Source organism: Podarcis vaucheri (genome assembly GCF_965113315.1).
Source record: "Podarcis vaucheri genome assembly, chromosome: 13".
NCBI lineage: Eukaryota > Metazoa > Chordata > Lepidosauria > Squamata > Lacertidae > Podarcis > Podarcis vaucheri.
Window position 1 is genome coordinate 428,232 of NC_138751.1, and position 22,878 is coordinate 451,109.

General features: G+C 51.3%; 3 protein-coding genes across 6 annotated transcripts in view; all 3 read right to left on the reverse strand.

Moving 5' to 3' along the window:
- The window catches only part of LOC309517927 (uncharacterized protein), a 71,198-nt gene that overhangs the window by 5,108 nt on the left and 43,212 nt on the right, over positions 1 to 22,878 (reverse strand). Inside the window, exons 1-2 of one of the 4 annotated variants that reach the window (XM_082197560.1) lie at positions 8,206 to 9,020; positions 7,949 to 8,030 (exon numbers count right to left, since the gene is read on the reverse strand). The exons of 1 other annotated variant lie outside the window; for it this stretch is intronic. In XM_082197560.1, coding sequence (XP_082053686.1) covers positions 7,949 to 8,030; positions 8,206 to 8,625 — 502 coding nt within the window. In that variant the 5' untranslated portion in view covers positions 8,626 to 9,020. Of the gene's footprint in view, positions 1 to 145; positions 1,177 to 7,948; positions 8,031 to 8,205; positions 9,021 to 22,878 lie in introns of those variants that run through there. 2 more of the 4 variants (XM_082197565.1, XM_082197562.1) reach the window with 2 other exon arrangements.
- LOC309516709 (uncharacterized protein) lies at positions 2,895 to 7,850 on the reverse strand (the record flags this gene model as incomplete). Its single annotated transcript, XM_082195504.1, has 4 exons — positions 7,642 to 7,850; positions 7,070 to 7,196; positions 5,157 to 5,991; positions 2,895 to 2,976 (listed from the first exon to the last, which is right to left on the reverse strand). The coding sequence occupies exons 1-4, from the start codon at positions 7,711 to 7,713 to the stop codon at positions 2,895 to 2,897; spliced, it is 1,116 nt and encodes a 371-aa protein (XP_082051630.1). The 5' UTR covers positions 7,714 to 7,850.
- Positions 10,673 to 18,566, reverse strand: LOC309517392 (uncharacterized protein; the record flags this gene model as incomplete). Its single annotated transcript, XM_082196629.1, has 7 exons — positions 18,457 to 18,566; positions 16,788 to 17,257; positions 16,531 to 16,612; positions 16,224 to 16,306; positions 15,652 to 15,778; positions 13,715 to 14,549; positions 10,673 to 10,754 (listed from the first exon to the last, which is right to left on the reverse strand). The coding sequence occupies exons 2-7, from the start codon at positions 17,205 to 17,207 to the stop codon at positions 10,673 to 10,675; spliced, it is 1,629 nt and encodes a 542-aa protein (XP_082052755.1). The 5' UTR covers positions 17,208 to 17,257; positions 18,457 to 18,566.

Here is a 22,878-nt window from a genome sequence, read left to right on the forward strand (position 1 = left end):
GAGAATGTAGAGAATGGTTAAAAAAGGAATGGCTGGGGCAAAAACTTGAGGGGTGTCCAAAGTCATTCCAAAAAAAGGATGGGATTTAGGGATCTTCTCCCTCCTTGGAGCCCCTTGGGAGCATCCAGAGGAAAGTATCTCTCACCTGCTTCCTCTCCTCTGCCTGACTCAGGAGGAAACCTTCGGCCAGGGCCACTGCCTGGGAACTGGTCTCTGCTCCGCATTCCCTCACCCAGCTCTCCATCTCCGCTGGAAGGACAGCCAGGAACTGCTCCAAGATCACCAGGTCCAGCATCTCAGCTTTCGTGTGCCTTTCTGGCTTCAGCCACTGGTGGCAAAGGTGGTGGAGTCGGCTGCAAACCTCACGGGGTCCTTCAGCCTCCTGGGAGCAGAACTGCCTCAACTGCGCCTCTGAGCGAAGGGTGTCCACCTCACCCAACTGCACTGAGTTTTCCCAGAATCCCCCACGGCTTCCAGTTTCCATGGCAGGGCCTCTTCCTGCTTCAGGGCCAGCTGAGTCTTGTTCATCCATCTTTAGGAAGGAATCCAGTTTTTATTTGACCAAGTTCTGTCTTTCCGAATTAGAGGGGCTGGCAAATTCTACAAAGGAAATATATTGTTCTGTTATAAAATTGACCCGCTGTCAGGAGAATGGAAAGGTTCTTTGAGCAAGTGTGGATGAGTCTTGCTAGGAACCAGAGTATGAGTACATCACAGGCCAGACTCTGAGCTTTATTAAAGAAGGAAAGGAAGAAGAAAGGAGAAGAAATAATCCTCTTGCCCTCCTGGAAGGAAAGTGACCAGGCCAAATGTGGAGGCAAATCAAGCGGTTTCTGTGAGATGAATCAGCCTGGTGGCTCCTGCCTCTCAGTGTTTTCAGCCCAGGAATGAAGTCAGAACAATGATTCCTTTGTTCCGAGTGTAATGTGGGCACTAGGCCAGAGTGGGGCTCCTCAAGAGTTGCTCTCCCTCCCACCCCCATTTCAGGGCACTCTCCTTTTCTGCTTCTGCCTCGTTTTCTAGCACTGTGCATCTCCAATGTCCTCCAGACAGACTCCTGGGGTGGGATCCCTTTTTATCTGTTCTGAGGGTCAGATCCTGATCTGGCCAAGCCCATGAGGATGAAATGGGCGAGGCCAAAGTTCATGTGGGATGGACCAAAGGACAGCACTAAGAAGCAAGTGCAATATTGTGTTTCAATCTTGTGTTTTAATATTGGCAGCTTAAGGAGAAAGGCAGGTAATGATTAATCATAAAAATAAAAATACTGTGACGTAGCTTGACCTCCCCGCAGCCAGCGATGTCTGGGGCTTCTCCTGGATCCAACACACTCACTGGGGGCTCAGGCGGCCTCAGTGACTAGCAGGATCCCTTTCCAGCCAGGGTCCTCCACGCTCTGGACCCCAGGAGGCCATGGCAGTGCCCTCTAGGCAGAGCTGCCCAAATGCAAAAGTGGCCGGGCTCCCTCTCTTGATTCATTATATTTCCATCTCCCCCTTTTCTCCAAGGAGCTCCAGGGGGCATCCATGGGCCCCCCCTCCTCACTGAAGCCCCACAACCTAGCTTTCCTGGCCCAATTCAAGGGGCTCACATTTGGTACCCCAAATATCAGAACATCTGCAGGACTGGGGCGCCAGAGCCCCTCTCTCCCCCTGCTCCCCCTTCCAGCAACTGGACCCCCCCTGCATCCCGGGGACCCCCCCCTTCTCCCCATTGCACCCTTTGCAAGATGAGAAGAGACTCACCGGCTCCCCGGAGGCGCCCTGGATGCAGCACGTGCAGAAGAGAGAGACAAAGGCCCCTCCTCCCTTTTAGGCAGGGCGGAGAGGGAGGGGCTTGGGCTCGGGTGTTTTGTCCCCCCCCCACCCAACCCCCCAACGCCTTTATTTTCTCTCCTCTCTAGGAATCCCCCTCAATCCCTTTTAACCCTTGGCAAGCCAGCTCCCCCTCTCTCCCTCTCCCTCTGGTGTCCAGTGCCGGGGAGTTCCACAGGTGAACTCTGCCTTGCGTTTAATTTCCTCTGTCCTGAATCTTCCAACATCCCGACTCCTTGGATGTCTTTGAGTTCCACTGTCAGGAGATGCAACTCTCCCTCCACTTTCTCTAGGCCAGGCTTGGCTTTTGAAAATGAGGGGGGGGGGCTCAGTAATTAGCTAATTGGGAACCCCTGCTCTAAAGTCTAAAGAGCCCCAAAGGCTGCAACCTTTCTTCATAGCCAAGTCTGCCTTGATCATTTTGGCAGCCCTTTTGTGAACCTTTTCCAACTCCCCAAACATCCTTCATGAGGAGAGGCGACTGTGCCCCCCATGAGGTTACGCCATAGAGTTGTGGCCAGGGGGGGCTGCAGGGCTCTGTCCGGGGCCTGTTGCTGCTCCATCTGTCGATCTTGGATGGAGGAGTTGAGGGGATGCTCGTCCAGTTTGCAGATGACGCCAAACTGGGAGGGGCAGCTAATGGCACAGAATTACCATTACAGATTGGAGAACTGGGGGCAAGCTGACAAAATGAATTTCCATAGGCCTGAACCAGATGCAGAACTATAGGATGGGGGACATAGCAGTGCATGTGGAAAAGATCGAGGGGTCTTGGTGGACCCCCAGCTCCCCCTGAGTTCACAGTGTGATGCAGCTGGCGGGGGGGGGCGGCGGGGCCTCAGGCCAGGGTCCCCTGGGGCTCCGCCGGTCTCTCCCTCCCAGGAAGGCTCCTCCCGCCCGCCTTTCTTTCGCCCTCCGTCCTTTCCCCTCTTCCCCATCTTCCCTCCCTGCCGCCCTCCATTCGCCTCCCGCCCGGGCGAAGGCGCGCCCCGAGAAGCAGGCAGGGCCGAAGCTGGGGGGCGGCGAGGGGGGTCCCTGCCAGGGGTCCATAGATATCTCTATAAATAAAAGTTGTATCCCTTATTGCCGGAGCGGCTGGTCCAGCTTCCAGGTGGGCGCGGCAGCAGCAGCAGCAGCATCAATGGAGCCGCCCGGAGCCTGGCTGGACGGAAAGGGAACCGGAGGAGGATGCGGGAAGAGCGCGCGCCCCCCCCCCCGGACACGTGAAAACGGGTTTGTGGGGAGACGGAGGCTCCGCCAGAAAAGAAGCCCACCGGTCCTGCCAACGTGGGCAGAGAGCGCGCCTGTGTGTGCCCAGTGGACGGGTGGCGGAGGGAGCCAGCCCAGCCCCGGGCTCCAGTCCTCGGGGGTCACCTCCCACATCTGGGGGTCCCTTTGAGTGCCCTGCGATTGATGACCCTCCCCCTCCCCGCACACCTCCTAGGATGAGGAGAGAAGCGGGAGAGGTCCTCTCCATCCCCCCACCCCTCCCCTCCTTCCTTTATATTTATCCTGAGGCAAGAGAGGAGGAGCTTCAAATCCACACTAAACTCCAATGTGGCTGACATCTGAGGAGAACATCGGAAGAGTCCCGCAGCTGCTGGATCGGGCCCCACAGGCCCCGCCTCCTGTCCTCACAGTGGCCAAGCAGATGCCCATTATGGCAAACCCACAAGCGAGATCCCAAGACAAGAGCCCTCTTCTCCCCTCCTGGGGATTCCAGCAACTGGGGCTCAGAAGCTGGCTGCCTCCAGCTGGGAAGGCAGAGTCCCGCCTGGCTAGAAGGGGCCTCCATATCCCTCCCCTCCACGAATGTCTCTCATCCTCTTTGAAAGCCATCCTAGTTGGCAGCTATCACGGTCTCCTGCACAGCAGCAAACTCCTAGAGGCCAAGGTCTGAAAAGCATTTGCCAAGCATCCCCCTCTGGGAATGACCATCCAAGTAGGACCAGTTCGGACAGCCACTCCAGAAGGAGACAATGGTCAGTTGTATCGAAAGCCGCTGAGAGGTTGAGGGGAATTAACAGGGACATGCTCCCCTGTGTCTCTCTCTTGAGAGAAGTCATCCTTCAGGGCTACCAAAGCAGTTTCTGTGCCAAAACTGGACCTAAACCCTGATTGAAATGGATGTAGAAAATCAGTTTCCTCCAAGAGCCCCTGGATCTGGCCCACAACCACCCACTCCAGAAGCTTGCCCAGGAAAGGGAGATGAGCAACCGGCCGGTAGTTAGTGTGGGAATGTTCAGGGATGCAGGAGAGGATATATTGTTTGATTATATCCTTTCCAACTTGTGTTAACAAGTTCCACAATTTAGCAGAGTAACATTCCCCTTTTTAAACTCACAGCACATGCGTTTGCTCAGGCTCGCTAAAGCCTCTAGAATAAGTTTCATTTGTAATGTCCCCTTTAGTCCCTCATAAAAGATAAGACACAACACAGTCTTCTGTAAAAGTATAAAGAGTTTACTCATTCACATTCTGTTCACAATTGGATCCCAGAAGGCAGACTTAGCTTAGAAAAGTAATGCACACCTGGAAACTATCCCATAAGGAGACAGTCCCTTTGTCCTCTCTAGGATACAAGCCAAGAGGGCATCTTAGGCTAAGCAGATGTTGCTTCTTTGATGAAAGTAGTCAGAGAGAGAGAGAGGTGGCTGACCAGTCCTGCTCTATGTTACCTGGGCAGGTGAGGTCACGCCCACCTCTAGTCATATGCAAACTGGGTGGGGATGCTTTGAGAGTGCAGGTGGAGGCCTTGAGATGGATGAAATGGCCCCAGCCCCACCAGATGCTTCATGGGACGTGAAATATTTATTCCAGGTGAAGCTCTTTCCACATTGCAAGCACTATTTGGGATTCTCCGTTGTATGAATTCTTTGGTGGAAAGTGAGATGAGACCTGCGACTGAAGCTCTTTCCACACTCTTGGCATTGAAATGGTTTCTCCCCAGTGTGAATTTTCTGATGTCGACGGACGTGTGTGCTTTTAGTAAACCTCTTCTTGCATTCCAAGCACTGATATGGTTTCTCCCCACTGTGAATTCTTTGATGGGAAGTGAGACATGACCTCCGATTGAAGCTCTTTCCACATTCCAGACACTGAAATGGTTTCTCCCCTGTATGAATTATTTGATGGGAAGTGAGATGGTCGTTCCGCCTGAAGCTCTTCCCACACTCTAAGCACTGATATGGTTTCTCCCCACTGTGAATTCTCTTATGTTGTTGCAAGTCTCTTCTTGTAGTAAAGAACTTCTCACATTCCAGGCACTGAAATAGTTTCTCCCCTGTATGAATTCTTTGGTGGGAAGTGAAATCGGATCTCCATCTATAGCTCTTTCCACACTCTTGGCATTGAAATGGTTTCTCCCCTGTATGAATTCTGAGGTGATAAGTGAGATTGTCGCTCCTGGAGAAGGTCTTCCCACATTCCACACACTGGTATGGTTTCTCTCTGCTGTGAATAATCTGATGTCGACGGAAGTATTTGCTTGTAGGAAAAGACTCCCCACATTCCAAGCACTTATATCGTTTCTCCCCTCTATGAATTCTTTCATGGGAAGAGAGATAGGACCTCCGACCGAAGCTCTTTCCACATTGCAAGCACTTATATGGCTTCTCCCCTTTATGAATTGTTTGATGAGAAATGAGACTTGCCATCTGACTGAAGCTCTTTCCACATTCCAAGCACTGATATGGTTTCTCCCCACTGTGAATTCTCTTGTGTTTATGTAAGTTACTTCTTGTAGTAAAGAACTTCTCACATTCCAGGCACTGATACGGCTTCTCCCCTGTATGAATTCTTTGATGGGAAGTGAGACTCTCCTTCCTGGAGAAGCTCTTCCCACATTCCAAACACTGAAAGGGTTTCTCCCCGCTGTGAATCCTCTGATGTCGACGGAAGCATTTGCTTGTAGAAAAAGACTTCCCACACTTCAAGCACTGATATGGTTTCTCCCCAGAATGAATTCTTTGATGGTGTTTGAGATGTGAGCTGTGACTGAAGCTCTTTCCACATTCCAAGCACTGAAAGGGTTTCTTCCCAATAGGATTTATTTGATGGGAAGTGGCATGGGAGCACTGACTGAAGTTCTCTCCATGTTCCAAATCTGGATGTGGCTTCTCCACTGTGTGGATTTTGTCCTGTTGTCCCTTGTTCTTAATTTCTAATTCATCACCATCTGCAACGAAGAGAGGAACAGATCAGAGCCCAAGAAAGAAACGAGTTCCCAGTTTTTGAATAATGCAAATGAACATTTGTGATAAGGGAAGATCTGAAGGGAGTTAGATGGGAAGTCTTACTGCAGAGTTCACTGCCTTTGCTGACTGACTTTCACTGACATATTTATGGGAAATTCATATTCAAAAAGCCTGTTCTTTTCAGGGGTGAAATTTCTTTGGCTCAATCATTGAACCAACTCCATTTGCAAGGTCAGAACCCTATTTGAATATGAATTGGATTCTCTGTCTACCAATTAGCTAGCATCCAGGGGAGAATTAAATTGCTGTGTAATGACAGAATTCTAAATGGGTTTGAAAAATAGATCAAAAAAGCTCAAAACTAACTATTGGTGATTTCAAAAGATTAAAATGAATATATAGTTCTGAGACTCTGCCTTTAACTTCAAAGCTACACTGTTGATAAATATCCTTTCTCCGTTTGTTTTTCCTATGCAGAACGGACTGAAAACCGACGGTAACTTTTTATAAGTGCAGAGAAGAGGAGATGGTCAAGGGAGAAAAACTAATAAATCATAATTAGTAAATCATAGCAAAAATAACACGGGATGCCTTTTGATTTTTGATATGCCATAACCAGCAGCTAAGAGATGGAATGTGCAGAATGGCTTGAGAGGTTTGAGAGAGACTGCAGATTAGAGAATGGACAGAATCTGTTGGGGGGGAAACCTGAGACAGCAATAGATGAAGAAAAGTCCACAAATTTACAAATGTAAATAGGGAAGAAAGAATGAAAGAATGAAAGAAAGAAAGAAAGAAAGAAAGAAAGAAAGACGCTGTTCCTAAGCCAGAAGCTACAGTTTAGAACTGGATAGGGAACAACTGATTGGTTCAAAGGTTCAAAACACTCAGAAAGCCTATCCACATCCTGATCCTTGTGCAAAAAGGCAGAAGCGGAGGAACAATATCCACAGACAAAACAGTCCCTAGCCCTCCATGCAAGGTGAGCTGTGGGGGTGTGAGAATCCCAGGTTTTCCCAGAGAAATATCTATTGAATTCCAAAACAGAGGGAACTTTACCCAGAGAGATCATGGCCCTCCAAGTCTCCTCCAGGACTTCCTTATGCAGAGCTCTCTGGGCAGGATCCAGCAACGCCCACTCCTCAACCGTGAAACAAACAGCAACATCTTCAAAAGAAACTGAGCTCTGAAAGAAAAATATCCTTCTCTTAGGCAGCATGAAGATTATTTCCTGCACGTTGCTCTTTTGCTTCCTGCCTGGGTTGTTTTAATTGGATTGGTCTGCCGCACATTCTGATTATTGGTGCTTATTTTAATGAACTCCACGTTGTTTTATTCAGATCAATTCGTCTGTTTGCCAAATGGAAGAATCCCTCTCTCCTCTCCCTGTGTGTTGTTCTGGGATGGAAAGACTCCCCAGATGTCCCAAAACAATTTATAATGAATAATACTAGCGACATTCAGAGTTAAGGTGAAGGGGTTACTCTTTATCCTCAGCACACAAACCTTCGTTAATGGCATTTTCAGCCTTTGTTAAGGGCAGCTTTGACAGAAGTCAAGAGGGGATTCATTTGTCTCCAGAAACCCCCTGTCTACTCAGCCTCTTTCCCCCCATGGCTACTTCCCCACACCTGATCCGGTTCCTCAGCCGCTGCTTCCCCTCCACCAGGAGGAAGAGATGGAGGAGGAGGTCTTGCCGGCATCCTTCTTTCACCTGCGGGAGACAAAGGGAAGTGGGGAGACAGGAGTGCAGGATGCTTCTCTCAGAGGTGCATTTGGGAGTTTGCCCCCATTTCATAATTTAGTTATGTTAAAATATATCTGATCTTCTTTGGCCTCTTGGCCCAACTGTCATCCCCCAAACACTGACGGAACCCACAGATTAGTTTCAGAATCAACCGAATGGAATCAAAAGAAGAAAACTTCCTTCCTCCTTACCCAGAGGCCCCTCTCTGGTGTCCAGCAAAGTCCTCTCTGCCTCAGAGGAATCTGATCCCGTTTCTGCCAACAGATCCTTTCCCTGAAAGAGCAACAAGAATTTGTAATAGAGAATGTGGAGATGGGTTTGAAAAGAAATGGCTGGGACAAAAACTTGAGGGGTAGCCAATGTCATTCCCAAAAAAGGATGGGATTTAGGGATCTTCTCCCTCCTGTTTGGAACCCCTTGGGAGCATCCAGAGGAAAGTATCTCTCACCTGCTTCCTCTCCTCTGCCTGACTCAGGAGGAAACCTTCGGCCAGGGCCACTGCCTGGGAACTGGTCTCTGCTCCGCATTCCCTCACCCAGCTCTCCATCTCCGCTGGAAGGACAGCCAGGAACTGCTCCAAGATCACCAGGTCCAGCATCTCAGCTTTCGTGTGCCTTTCTGGCTTCAGCCATTGATGGTCAAAGCGGTAGAGTTGGCTGCAAACCTCTCGTGGTCCTTCAGCCTCCTGGTGACAGGACTGCCTCAACTGCTGGCTCTGCGCCTCTGAGCGAAGGGTGTCCTCCTCTCCCAGGATCTTCCGCCCAGAGCTTTCCCAGAATCCCCCACTGCTCCCAGTTTCCATAGCATGGCCTCTTCCTACTCCAGGGCCATCTGAGTCTCCCTCATCCATCTTTAGGAAGAAGTCCATCTTTTCTTTGACCAAGTTCTGTCTGTCTGATTTAGAGGTGCTGCTAAATACTGCAAAGCAAACACATTGCTTTTAGGAAATTGGTACACGGTCAGAAGAAGAAGGTCTCCTGAGCAAGTGTGGATGAGTCTTGCTAGGAACCAGAGTATGAGTACATCACAGGCCAGACTCTGAGCTTTCTTAAAGAAGGAAAGGGGGAAGAAAGGAGGAGAAGAAGAAGAAATCCTCTCGCCCTCCTGGAAGGAAAGTGACCAGGCCAAATGTGGAGGCAAATCAAGCGGTTTCTGTGAGATGAATCAGCCTGGTGGCTCCTGCCTCTCAGTGTTTTCAGCCCAGGAATGAAGTCAGAACAATGATTCCTTTGTTCCGAGTGTAATGTGGGCACTAGGCCAGAATGGGGCTCCTCAAGAGTTGATCTCCCTCCCACCCCCATTTCAGGGCACTCTCCTTTTCTGCTTCTGTCTCCTTTTCTAGCACTCTGCATCTCCAACGTCCTCCAGACAGACTCCTGGGGTGGGATCCCTTTATCTGCGTTCTGAGGGTCAGATCCTGATCTGTCCAAGCTCTTGAGGGCCAAATGGGCGAGGCCAAAGTTCATGTGGGCCGGACCAAAGGACAGCACTAAGAAGCAAGTGCAATACTGCATCCATGCCCCCCCCTTACTGAAGCCCCACCACCTTGAGAACACATCTAATTCCCCTCTCAAACTTTGGTGGCCAGTTCATTTCCTGGCCCAATTCAAGGGGCTCACATTTGGTACCCCAAATATCAGAACATCTGCAGGACTGGGGCGCAAGAGCCCCTCTCTCCCCCTGCTCCCCCTTCCAGCAACTGGACCCCCCCTGCATCCCAGGGACACCCCCCCTCTTCTCCCCATTGCACCCTTTGCAAGATGAGAAAAGACTCACCGGCTCCCCGGAGGCGCCCTGGATGCAGCACGTGCAGAAGAGAGAGACAAAGGCCCCGCCTCCTTTTTAGGCAGGGCGGAGAGGGAGGGGCTGGGGCTCGGGAGTTTATCCCCCCAACCCCCCCCCAACGCCTTTATTTTCTCCCCTCTCTAGGAATCCCACTCAATCCCTTTTAACCCTTGGCAAGCCAGCTCCCCCTCTCTCCCTCTCCCTCTGGTGTCCAGTGCCGGGGAGTTCCACAGGTGAACTCTGCTTTGCGTTTAATTTTGCCTGTCCTGAATCTTCCAACATCCCGACTCCTTGGACGTCTTTGAGTTCCACTGTCAGGAGATGCAACTCTCCTTCCACTTTCTCTAGGCCAGGCTTGGCTTTTGAAAATTAGCGGGGGGGGGGCTCAGTAATTAGCTAATTGGGAAGCACTGCTCTAAAGAGCCCCAAAGGCTGCAACCTTTCTTCATAGCCAAGTCTGCCTTGATCATTTTGGCAGCCCTTTTCTGACCCTTTTCCAACTCCCCAAACATCCTTCATGAGAGGCGACTGCACCCCCTATGAGGTTGCACCATAGAGTTGTGGCCAGGGGGGGCTGCAGGTCTCTGTCCGGGGCCTGTTGTGGCTCCATCTGTCGATCATTGATGGAGGAGTTGAGGGGATGCTCGTCCAGTTTGCAGATGACGCCAAACTGGGAGGGGCAGCTAATGGCACAGAATTACCATTACAGATTGGAGAACTGGGGGCAAGCTGACAAAATGAATTTCCATAGGCATGAACCAGATGCAGAACTATAGGATGGGGGACATAGCAGTGCATGTGGAAAAGATCGAGGGGTCTTGGTGGACCCCCAGCTCCCCCTGAGTTCACAGTGTGATGCAGCTGGCGGGGGGGGGGGGCGGCGGGGCCTCAGGCCAGGGTCCCCTGGGGCTCCGCCGGTCTCTTCCTCCCAGGAAGGCTCCTCCCGCCCGCCTTTCTTTCGCCCTCCGTCCTTTCCCCTCTTCCCCATCTTCCCTCCCTGCCGCCCTCCATTCGCCTCCCGCCCGGGCGAAGGCGCGCCCCGAGAAGCAGGCAGGGCCGAAGCTGGGGGGCGGCGAGGGGGGTCCCTGCCAGGGGTCCATAGATATCTCTATGAATAAAAGTTGTATCCCTTATTGCCGGAGCGGCTGGTCCAGCTTCCAGGTGGGCGCGGCAGCAGCAGCAGCAGCATCAATGGAGCCGCCCGGAGCCTGGCTGGACGGAAAGGGAACCGGAGGAGGATGCGGGAAGAGTGCGCGCCCCCCCCCCGGACACGTGAAAACGGGTTTGTGGGGAGACGGAGGCTCCGCCAGAAAAGAAGCCCACCGGTCCTGCCAACGTGGGCAGAGAGCGCGCCTGTGTGTGCCCAGTGGACGGGTGGCGGAGGGAGCCAGCCCAGCCCCGGACTCCAGCCCTCGGGGGTCACCTCCCACATCTGGGGGTCCCTTTGAGTGCCCTGCGATTGATGACCCTCCCCCCCGCACACCTTCTAGGATGAGGAGAGAAGCGGGAGCGGTCCTCTCCATCCCCACCCCACCCCGCCCCTCCTTCCTTTATATTTATCCTGAGGCAAGAGAGGAGGAGCTTCAAATCCACACTAAACTCCAATGTGGCTGACATCTGAGGAGAACATCGGAAGAGTCCCGCAGCTGCTGGATCGGGCCCCACAGGCCCCGCCTCCTGTCCTCACAGTGGCCAAGCAGATGCCCATTATGGCAAACCCACAAGCGAGATCCCAAGACAAGAGCCCTCTTCTCCCCTCCTGAGGATTCCAGCAAAAGAGCTTCAGAAGCGTAACTGGCTCCAGCTGGGAAGGCAGAGTCCCGCCTGGCTAGAAGGGGCCTCCATATCCCTCCCCTCCACGAATGTGTCTCATCTTCTTTGAAAGCCATCCTAGTTGGCAGCTATCACGGTCTCCTGCACAGCAGCAAACTCCTAGAGGCCAAGGTCTGAAAAGCATTTGCCAAGCATCCCCCTCTGGGAATGACCATCCAAGTAGGACCAGTTCGGTCAGCCACTCCAGAAGGAGACAATGGTCAGTTGTATCGAAAGCCGCTGAGAGGTTGAGGGGAATTAACAGGGACAAGTTCCCCTGTGTCTCTCTCTTGAGAGAAGTCATCCTTCAGGGCCACCAAAGCAGTTTCTGTGCCCAAACTGGACCTAAACCCTGACTGAAATGGATGTAGAAAATCAGTTTCCTCCAAGAGCCCCTGGATCTGGCCCACAACCACCCACTCCAGAAGCTTGCCCAGGAAAGGGAGATGAGCAACCGGCCGGTAGTTAGTGTGGGAATGTTCAGGGATGCAGGAGAGGATATATTGTTTGATTATATCCTTTCCAACTTGTGTTAACAAGTTCCACAATTTAGCAGAGTAACATTCCCCTTTTTAAACTCACAGCACATGCGTTTGCTCAGGCTAGCTAAAGCCTCTAGAATAAGTTTCATTTGTAATGTCCCTTTTAGTCCCTCATAAAAGATAAGACACAACACAGTCTTCTGTAAAAGTATAAAGAGTTTACTCATTCACATTCTGTTCACAATTGGATCCCAGAAGGCAGACTTAGCTTAGAAAAGTAATGCACACCTGGAAACTATCCCATAAGGAGACAGTCCCTTTGTCCTCTCTTGGATACAAGCCAAAAGGGCATCTTAGGCCAGTGTTTCCCAACCTTTTTGGGCAAAGGCACACTTGTTTCATGAAAAAAATCTCGAGGCACACCACCATGCCAGATGGGGAAAGGTCACTTTTTACTTATGTAAAAATAAAAAAAAAGTAACAGCATAGAAGGTAATGGTTAGGCTAGCATCCCTCTTCCAAATAGGCTAGGTTTTTATTTGCAGGGACTGTTCTACATGGGAAAGCATTCAGCACTGTCATTCTCCCATCTGCCATCTGAATTGGTACTATTCTGGGTCAACTTACTCTGCTGCATGTGTAGATGAAAATGGCACCAAGTGTGGGGGAGGGGCAGAACAGGTTTCAGATACAGGATATTAAGCATACACGTACTTCAGATTGAATTGGTTGCTTGCTTTGCAAGTTTTCATTTCCCAAATGACTGCCTTGGCAAGAGCAATACCTACCAGGCTCAACGCCGGTCTCGCGCTGCCGCTTCCCGCGCTCTCAAGGACCCGGGAGGAGGAAGGCGTGAAGGGAATCCCGAAGGCGCGAAAACCTCGCGCATGCGCAGGCCTTCCGCCTGCGACAGCCCAGTAGGCCGGCCGAAGCGAGCGGCAATGGGATGTGGGAGGGAGGGAGCTCGCCGCCCCACGTGTGCCTATGTGGGGCACGTTACAGCCCCATGACGTTGCCGACGCCGCCCCGCCTCTCGCCGCCCGACTCGCCCGCCTCCCTCCCACGGCACACCAGGCAACGTCTCGCGGCACACTAGTGTGCCGCGGAACACCGGTTGGGAAACACTGTCTTAGGCTAAGCAGATGTTGCTTCTTTGATGAAAGTAGTCAGAGAGAGAGAGAGGTGGCTGACCAGTCCTGCTCTTTGTTACCTGGGCAGGTGAGGTCACGCCCACCTCTAGTCACATGCAAACTGGGTGGGTGGGGATGCTTTGAGAGTGCAGGTGGAGGCCTTGAGATGGATGAAATGGCCCCAGCCCCACCAGATGCTTCATGGGACGTGAAATATTTATTCCAGGTGAAGCTCTTTCCACATTGCAAGCACTATTCGGGATTCTCCGTTGTATGCATTCTTTGGTGGAAAGTGAGATGAGACCTGCGACTGAAGCTCTTTCCACACTCTTGGCATTGAAATGGTTTCTCCCCAGTGTGAATTTTCTGATGTCGACGGACGTGTGTGCTTTTAGTAAACCTCTTCTTGCATTCCAAGCACTGATATGGTTTCTCCCCACTGTGAATTCTTTGATGGGAAGTGAGACATGACCTCCGATTGAAGCTCTTTCCACATTCCAGACACTGAAATGGTTTCTCCCCTGTATGAATTATTTGATGGGAAGTGAGATGGTCGTTCCGCCTGAAGCTCTTCCCACACTCTAAGCACTGATATGGTTTCTCCCCACTGTGAATTCTCTTATGTTGTTGCAAGTCTCTTCTTGTAGTAAAGAACTTCTCACATTCCAGGCACTGAAATAGTTTCTCCCCTGTATGAATTCTTTGGTGGGAAGTGAAATCGGATCTCCATCTATAGCTCTTTCCACACTCTTGGCATTGAAATGGTTTCTCCCCTGTATGAATTCTGAGGTGATAAGTGAGATTGTCGCTCCTGGAGAAGGTCTTCCCACATTCCACACACTGGTATGGTTTCTCTCTGCTGTGAATAATCTGATGTCGACGGAAGTATTTGCTTGTAGGAAAAGACTCCCCACATTCCAAGCACTTATATCGTTTCTCCCCTCTATGAATTCTTTCATGGGAAGAGAGATAGGACCTCCGACCGAAGCTCTTTCCACATTGCAAGCACTTATATGGCTTCTCCCCTTTATGAATTGTTTGATGAGAAATGAGACTTGCCATCTGACTGAAGCTCTTTCCACATTCCAAGCACTGATATGGTTTCTCCCCACTGTGAATTCTCTTGTGTTTATGTAAGTTACTTCTTGTAGTAAAGAACTTCTCACATTCCAGGCACTGATACGGCTTCTCCCCTGTATGAATTCTTTGATGGGAAGTGAGACTCTCCTTCCTGGAGAAGCTCTTCCCACATTCCAAACACTGAAAGGGTTTCTCCCCGCTGTGAATCCTCTGATGTCGACGGAAGCATTTGCTTGTAGAAAAAGACTTCCCACACTTCAAGCACTGATATGGTTTCTCCCCAGAATGAATTCTTTGATGGTGTTTGAGATGTGAGCTGTGACTGAAGCTCTTTCCACATTCCAAGCACTGAAAGGGTTTCTTCCCAATAGGATTTATTTGATGGGAAGTGGCATGGGAGCCCTGACTGAAGTTCTCTCCATGTTCCAAATCTGGATGTGGCTTCTCCACTGTGTGGATTTTGTCCTGTTGTCCCTTGTTCTTAATTTCTAATTCATCACCATCTGCAACGAAGAGAGGAACAGATCAGAGCCCAAGAAAGAAATGAGTTCCCAGTTTTTGAATAATGCAAATGAACATTTGTGATAAGGGAAGATCTGAAGGGAGTTAGATGGGAAGTCTTACTGCAGAGTTCACTGCCTTTGCTGACTGACCTTCACTGACATATTTATGGGAAATTCATATTCAAAAAGCCTGTTCTTTTCAGGGGTGAAATTTCTTTGGCTCAATCATTGAACCAACTCCATTTGCAAGGTCAGAACCCTATTTGAATATGAATTGGATTCTCTGTCTACCAATTAGCTAGCATCCAGGGGAGAATTAAATTGCTGTGTAATGACAGAATTCTAAATGGGTTTGAAAAATAGATCAAAAAAGCTCAAAACTAACTATTGGTGATTTCAAAAGATTAAAATGAATATATAGTTCTGAGACTCTGCCTTTAACTTCAAAGCTACACTGTTGATAAATATCCTTTCTCTGTTTGTTTTTCCTATGCAGAACGGACTGAAAACCGACGGTAACTTTTTATAAGTGCAGAGAAGAGGAGATGGTCAAGGGAGAAAAACTAATAAATCATAATTAGTAAATCATAGCAAAAATAACACGGAATGCCTTTTGATTTTTGATATGCCATAACCAGCAGCTAAGAGATGAAATGTGCAGAATGGCTTGAGAGGTTTGAGAGAGACTGCAGATTAGAGAATGGACAGAATCTGTTGGGGGGGGAACCTGAGACAGCAATAGATGAAGAAAAGTCCACAAATTTACAAATGTAAATAGGGAAGAAAGAATGAAAGAATGAAAGAATGAAAGAAAGAAAGAAAGAAAGAAAGAAAGAAAGAAAGAAAGAAAGAAAGACGCTGTTCCTAAGCCAGAAGCTACAGTTTAGAACTGGATAGGGAACAACTGATTGGTTCAAAGGTTCAAAACACTCAGAAAGCCTATCCACATCCTGATCCTTGTGCAAAAAGGCAGAAGCGGAGGAACAATATCCACAGACAAAACAGTCCCTAGCCCTCCATGCAAGGTGAGCTGTGGGGGTGTGAGAATCCCAGGTTTTCCCAGAGAAATATCTATTGAATTCCAAAACAGAGGGAACTTTACCCAGAGAGATCATGGTCCTCCAAGTCTCCTCCAGGACTTCCTTATGCAGAGCTCTCTGGGCAGGATCCAGCAACGCCCACTCCTCAACCGTGAAACAAACAGCAACATCTTCAAAAGAAACTGAGCTCTGAAAGAAAAATATCCTTCTCTTAGGCAGCATGAAGATTATTTCCTGCACGTTGCTCTTTTGCTTCCTGCCTGGGTTGTTTTAATTGGATTGGTCTGCCGCACATTCTGATTATTGGTGCTTATTTTAATGAACTCCACGTTGTTTTATTCAGATCAATTCGTCTGTTTGCCAAATGGAAGAATCCCTCTCTCCTCTCCCTGTGTGTTGTTCTGGGATGGAAAGACTCCCCAGATGTCCCAAAACAATTTATAATGAATAATACTAGCGACATTCAGAGTTAAGGTGAAGGGGTTACTCTTTATCCTCAGCACACAAACCTTCGTTAATGGCATTTTCAGCCTTTGTTAAGGGCAGCTTTGACAGAAGTCAAGAGGGGATTCATTTGTCTCCAGAAACCCCCTGTCTACTCAGCCTCTTTCCCCCCATGGCTACTTCCCCACACCTGATCCGGTTCCTCAGCCGCTGCTTCCCCTCCACCAGGAGGAAGAGATGGAGGAGGAGGTCTTGCCGGCATCCTTCTTTCACCTGCGGGAGACAAAGGGAAGTGGGGAGACAGGAGTGCAGGATGCTTCTCTCAGAGGTGCATTTGGGAGTTTGCCCCCATTTCATAATTTAGTTATGTTAAAATATATCTGATCTTCTTTGGCCTCTTGGCCCAACTGTCATCCCCCAAACACTGACGGAACCCACAGATTAGTTTCAGAATCAACCGAATGGAATCAAAAGAAGAAAACTTCCTTCCTCCTTACCCAGAGGCCCCTCTCTGGTGTCCAGCAAAGTCCTCTCTGCCTCAGAGGAATCTGATCCCGTTTCTGCCAACAGATCCTTTCCCTGAAAGAGCAACAAGAATTTGTAATAGAGAATGTGGAGATGGGTTTGAAAAGGAATGGCTGGGACAAAAACTGGAGTGGTATCCAATGTCATTCCCAAAAAAGGATGGGATTTAGGGATCTTCTCCCTCCTGTTTGGATCCCCTTGGGAGCATCCAGAGGAAAGTCTCCCTCACCTGCTTCCTCTCCTCCGCCTGACTCAGGAGGAAACCTTCGGCCAGGGCCACTGCCTGGGAACTGGTCTCCACTCCGCATTCCCTCACCCAGCTCTCCATCTCCGCTGGAAGGACAGCCAGGAACTGCTCCAAGATCACCAGGTCCAGCATCTCAGCTTTCGTGTGCCTTTCTGGCTTCAGCCATTGATGGTCAAAGCGGTAGAGTTGGCTGCAAACCTCTCGTGGTCCTTCAGCCTCCTGGTGACAGGACTGCCTCAACTGCCGGCTCTGCGCCTCTGAGCGAAGGGTGTCCTCCTCTCCCAGGATCTTCCGCCCAGAGCTTTCCCAGAATCCCCCACTGCTCCCAGTTTCCATAGCATGGCCTCTTCCTGCTCCAGGGCCATCTGAGTCTCCCTCATCCATCTTTAGGAAGAAGTCCATCTTTTCTTTGACCAAGTTCTGTCTGTCTGATTTAGAGGTGCTGCTAAATACTGCAAAGCAAACACATTCCTTTTAGGAAATTGGTACACGGTCAGAAGAAGAAGGTCTCCTGAGCAAGTGTGGATGAGTCTTGCTAGGAACCAGAGTATGAGTACATCACAGGCCAGACTCTGAGCTTTCTTAAAGAAGGAAAGGGGGAAGAAAGGAGGAGAAGAAGAAGAAATCCTCTCGCCCTCCTGGAAGGAAAGTGACCAGGCCAAATGTGGAGGCAAATCAAGCGGTTTCTGTGAGATGAATCAGCCTGGTGGCTCCTGCCTCTCAGTGTTTTCAGCCCAGGAATGAAGTCAGAACAATGATTCCTTTGTTCCGAGTGTAATGTGGGCACTAGGCCAGAGTGGGGCTCCTCAAGAGTTGCTCTCCCTCCCACCCCCATTTCAGGGCACTCTCCTTTTCTGCTTCTGTCTCGTTTTCTAGCACTGTGCATCTCCAATGTCCTCCAGACAGACTCCTGGGGTGGGATCCCTTTTTATCTGTTCTGAGGGTCAGATCCTGATCTGGCCGAGCCCCTGAGGATGAAATGGGATGGACCAAAGGACAGCACTAAGAAGCAAGTGCAATATTGAGTTTTATTACTGAATTTTAATTAGCATTTTAATGTTGTCAACTGCTGTGGGGGCTTACGGTGAAGGGCGGGTAATGAATAATGATAATGATAATCATAACCATAATAATAATACTGTGACGTAGCTTGACCTCCCCTCAGCTGGCTTTGTCTGGGGATTCTCCTGGATCCAACACACTCACTGTGTGGCCTCAGTGACTAGCAGGATCCCTTTCCAGCCAGGGTCCTCCACGCTCTGGACCCCAGGAGGCCATGGCAGTGTCCTCTAGGCGGAGCTGCCCAAATGCAGCGGGCAGGACCCCTCTCTTGATTCGTGGTCTTTCTCTCTCCCCCTTTTCTCCAAGGAGCTCCAGGGGGCATCCATGGGGGGGGGCTCCTCACTGAAGCCCCACCACCTTGAGAACACATCTAATTCCCCTCTCAAACTTTGGTGGCCAGTTCATTTCCTGGCCCAATTCAAGGGGCTCACATTTGGTACCCCAAATATCAGAACATCTGCAGGACTGGGGCGCAAGAGCCCCTCTCTCCCCCTGCTCCCCCTTCCAGCAACTGGACCCCCCCCTGCTTCCCAGGGACACTCCCCCTCTTCTCCCCATTGCACCCTTTGCAAGATGAGAAAAGACTCACCGGCTCCCCGGAGGCGCCATGGATGCAGCACGTGCAGAAGAGAGAGACAAAGGCCCCGCCTCCTTTTTAGGCAGGGCGGAGAGGGAGGGGCTGGGGCTCGGGAGTTTATCCCCCCCAACCCCCAACCCCACCGCCTTGACTTCCTCTCCTCTCTAGGAATCCCACTCAATCCCTTTTAACCCTTGGCAAGCCAGCTCCCCCTCTCTCCCTCTCCCTCTGGTGTCCAGTGCCGGGGAGTTCCACAGGTGAACTCCGCTTTGCGTTTAATTTTACCTGTCCTGAATCTTCCAACATCCCGACTCCTTGGACGTCTTTGAGTTCCACTGTCAGGAGATGCAACTCTCCCTCCACTTTCTCTAGGCCAGGCTTGGCTTTTGAAAATTAGTGGGGGGGGCTCAGTAATTAGCTAATTGGGAAGCACTGCTCTAAAGTCTAAAGAGCCCCAAAGGCTGCAACCTTTCTTCATAGCAAAGTCTGCCTTGATCATTTTGGCAGCCCTTTTCTGACCCTTTTCCAACTCCCCAAACCTCCTTCATGAGAGGCGACAGCACCCCCTATGAGGTTGCACCATAGAGTTGTGGCCAGGGGGGGCTGCAGGTCTCTGTCCGGGGCCTGTTGTGGCTCCATCTGTCGATCATTGATGGAGGAGTTGAGGGGATGCTCGTCCAGTTTGCAGATGACGCCAAACTGGGAGGGGCAGCTAATGGCACAGAATTACCATTACAGATTGGAGAACTGGGGGCAAGCTGACAAAATGAATTTCCATTGGGACAAAGGTCAGATTCTGCCCTTAGGCAGGAAGAACCAGATGCAGAACTATAGAAGGGGGGACATAGCAGTGCATGTGGAAAAGATCGAGGGGTCTTGGTGGTCCCCAAGCTCCCCCTGAGTTCACAGTGTGATGCAGCTGGCGGGGGGGCGGCGGGGCCTCAGGCCAGGGTCCCCTGGGGCTCCGCCTGCCTCTTCCTCCCAGGAAGGCTCCTCCCGCCCGCCTTTCTTTCGCCCTCGTCCTTTCCCCTCTTCCCCATCTTTCCTCCCTGCCGCCCTCCATTCGCCTCCCGCCCGGGCGAAGGCACGCCGGAGGGTTAGTGTTATGTACTGAGTTCAATAGGATCCAAAATGCAGCAGTCTGATTGGTCCTAGAACAATAGGATTCAGAATGCAGCAGTCTGATTGGTCCTAGAACAATAGGATTCAGAATGCAGCAGTCTGATTGGTCCTAGAACAATAGGATTCAGAATGCAGCAGTCTGATTGGTCCTAGAACAATAGGATTCAGAATGCAGCAGTCTGATTGGTCCTAGAACAATGCAGCAGTATGATTGGTTGGCAGGAACCACCCAATCCTGCTCCAGATTGAAGTGAATCCACAACCTGATTGGCTTACAGTAGAATTCCGGAATTAGCCAATCATGCGCAGCCTATTGTGTAAATAATGTATATAAAGCAGATACTGTGAGGGGACTTTCTTTCATTCCTCCTCACCACTATGAGCTGAATAAAGAGCATGAAATCACTTTGCGACTCTGAGTATATTTCACTGGCGACGAAGGTGGGATCCTGCTGAGCTGACTGCCACACACAGCACCGCAGCACCGCCACCTGCCGCACCGCTGCCTCACACCGTGTATCCAGGCTTCAGCTCCAGGACACAAGGAACTCAGAATGGCAACCGACAGCAGCTTCTTGCCATTCAACCCAGCATCTGGAGACTGGGAAGCGTACACCTCTCGTTTCACCTTCCTCCTAGAAGCCAAAGGGGTCACCGATGAAGAAGACGCCAAGAAGAGGGCGATATTCTTCAGCGTCTGTGGAGAGGAGACATTTGAAATCACCTGGGCTCTCCTTGCACCTGAAGACGTCGCTACAGTTCCATACAAAACAATAATGGAACAGCTGAAGGGGCACTTTTCGCCGCAGCCCTCAGTGGTGGCTCGTCGAAATGCCTTCTACGCAAAGCGGCAAGCGCCTGGGGAAACCATAACTGGGTTTGTGACCTCTCTCCGCCAAGCTGCCCGGTTCTGCAACTTCTCAGAGCTGGAGAACATGCTTCGTGACCGCCTCATCGGTGGCCTGAAGGATGAGAAGCTGCAACGACGCCTCTACGCCAAGAAGGACCTAACGTTCCAGGTCGCTCTGGAGGAGGCCCTGGCAACGGAAGCTGCCGAGAGGTCGACGCAAGAGGCACGGCTGAGACTGCCACCCCAACCGAGGGTCCACCATGAAGACCTCACCGACGACTCAGGATCTGACAGGGAGGAGGTGCACCGAGTACAGCAGCGCACTCAAACAGCCCACATACCGCAGCTGCCTCGACGAGAAGGAGGGAACTGCGCAAGCTGCGGGGAGAGTCACGAGAGGAGGACCTGCCGTTTCCGCAACGCAGAGTGCAGGCAGTGCAGAAAATTGGGACACATCGCCCGGGTGTGTCGAGCTTGGCCCACCCGACGCCAGGCATCAGATGACCAATCCAAGAGCCCCAGGTCCCGGGGCCCAACGCACCAAGGCAACTCGACGGAGGTCACGGACTGCCAGGTATACCAGTTGCCCCACCCCAACGTAGAGAAAATTTATGTAGAGGTACAGATAGAGGGGGCCCCATGCCGCATGGAGCTAGACACGGGTTCAACTCTATCCATAATCTCGGCAAAGACCTTAAGGAAACTGTGTCCGACTGGGGGTCCCAAACTCAGGCCGGCCCCATTCACCCTCCGGGACTTCCAGAAACGTAAGGTCCCCACAATGGGGGTGGGGACCTTCAGGGTGCAATACCGAGGGCGTACGTGGCAACTGGACTTGCTCGTGGTCAAGGGCCCCTACATTAGCTTACTGGGATTGGCATGGTTTGGACCACTGGGGCTAGCCATCACCGGGGTGAACCACACTACCTTACAAGTGGACGTGGACGCCATCTGCAAGGAATTTCCAGGGGTTTTCGATGGGAAATTGGGACAGTATACGGCCCCCCCCCCCATTGCTCTACAGCTTGACCCCGCAGTACGACCGGTCAGGCTCAAGGCCCGCCGGGTCCCGTTCGCCCTGAAACCCCGTATAGACGAGGAATTGGACCAGCTCGTGGAACAAGGAGTGCTGGAGCCGGTGCCTAATGCCCCCTGGGAAACCCCAATCGTCACACCCGTCAAGCCTAATGGTTCGGTCCGCATCTGCGCAGACTACAAATGTACCATAAACAAGGCCCTCACGGCCCATGCATACCCAGTGCCAGTGGTCAGCCATGTCCTTGCCACCCTGGCTGGGTCGAAAATTTTTGGCAAGCTGGACTTGGCCCAAGCATATCAACAGCTGCCAGTAGATGAGGCCACAGCAGAGGCACAGACGATTGTGACGCACAGAGGAGCGTTCAGAGTAAAGCGCCTGCAATTCGGTGTCAGTGTGGCACCAGGCATATTCCAGAATCTAATGGACTTGCTCCTTAAAGGGATTCCTGGTGTCACCCCCTTCTTCGATGATGTGTTGATTGCCGGGCCCACACCAGAGGAGTTTGAGGACCGCCTCCGCACCGTTCTGCACCGTTTCCAGACGGCGGGTCTCAAGGTGAAGCGGGAAAAATGTCTACTAGGAGTGCCTCAGGTGGACTTTCTGGGATTTATGGTGGACGCAGAAGGGGTCCACCCAACTGGGGACAAGGTACGGGCTATTTGTGATGCCCCAGCGCCCAAGAGCAAGACTGAACTTCAGGCCTTCTTGGGACTATTGAACTTTTACCATTCCTTCCTTCCCCACAAGGCGGCGGTAGCGGAGCCCCTACACAGACTCCTGGACAAGCGGGCCCCTTGGGTGTGGGGCCAGCGCCAGGAGGCCGCATTCCAGGCAGTCAAGGACTTGCTTGTCTCAAACTCTGTCTTGGCACACTTCGACGAGAGGCTGCCGGTGGTGCTAGCATGCGACGCCTCACCCTACGGCATTGGCGCTGTCCTGGGGCACCAACTCCCGGATGGAAGAGAGGTACCGGTGGCGTACTTTTCCCAGACACTCAACGCAACCGAGCGGAACTACTCGCAAATAGACAAGGAGGGTCTGGCAATCGTGAAGGGAGTAAAAAAATTCCATGATTTCTTGTACGGGCGGCCCTTCACCGTGGTGACTGACCACAAGCCGTTGCTTGGCTTGTTTGCCCCCGAAAAGCAGACCCCCCAAGTGCTGTCTCCTCGCGTCCTCAGGTGGTCAATTTTCCTCGCCAGCTACCAGTAAGCACTGATTCACCGCCCGGGGAAGGCAATGGGCCATGCGGACGCCCTCAGCAGGCTACCACTACCGGAAACAGGCCCCGCCCCAGCACCTGCACAAGAGGTTATGAGCCTGGAGCTGCTTCCCGACCGCCCCATTCAGGCACAAGAAGTTGCACACCATTCCAGGAAAGATAGGGTCATCTCCCGGGTCCTGTACTGGGTGTGGAGGGGAT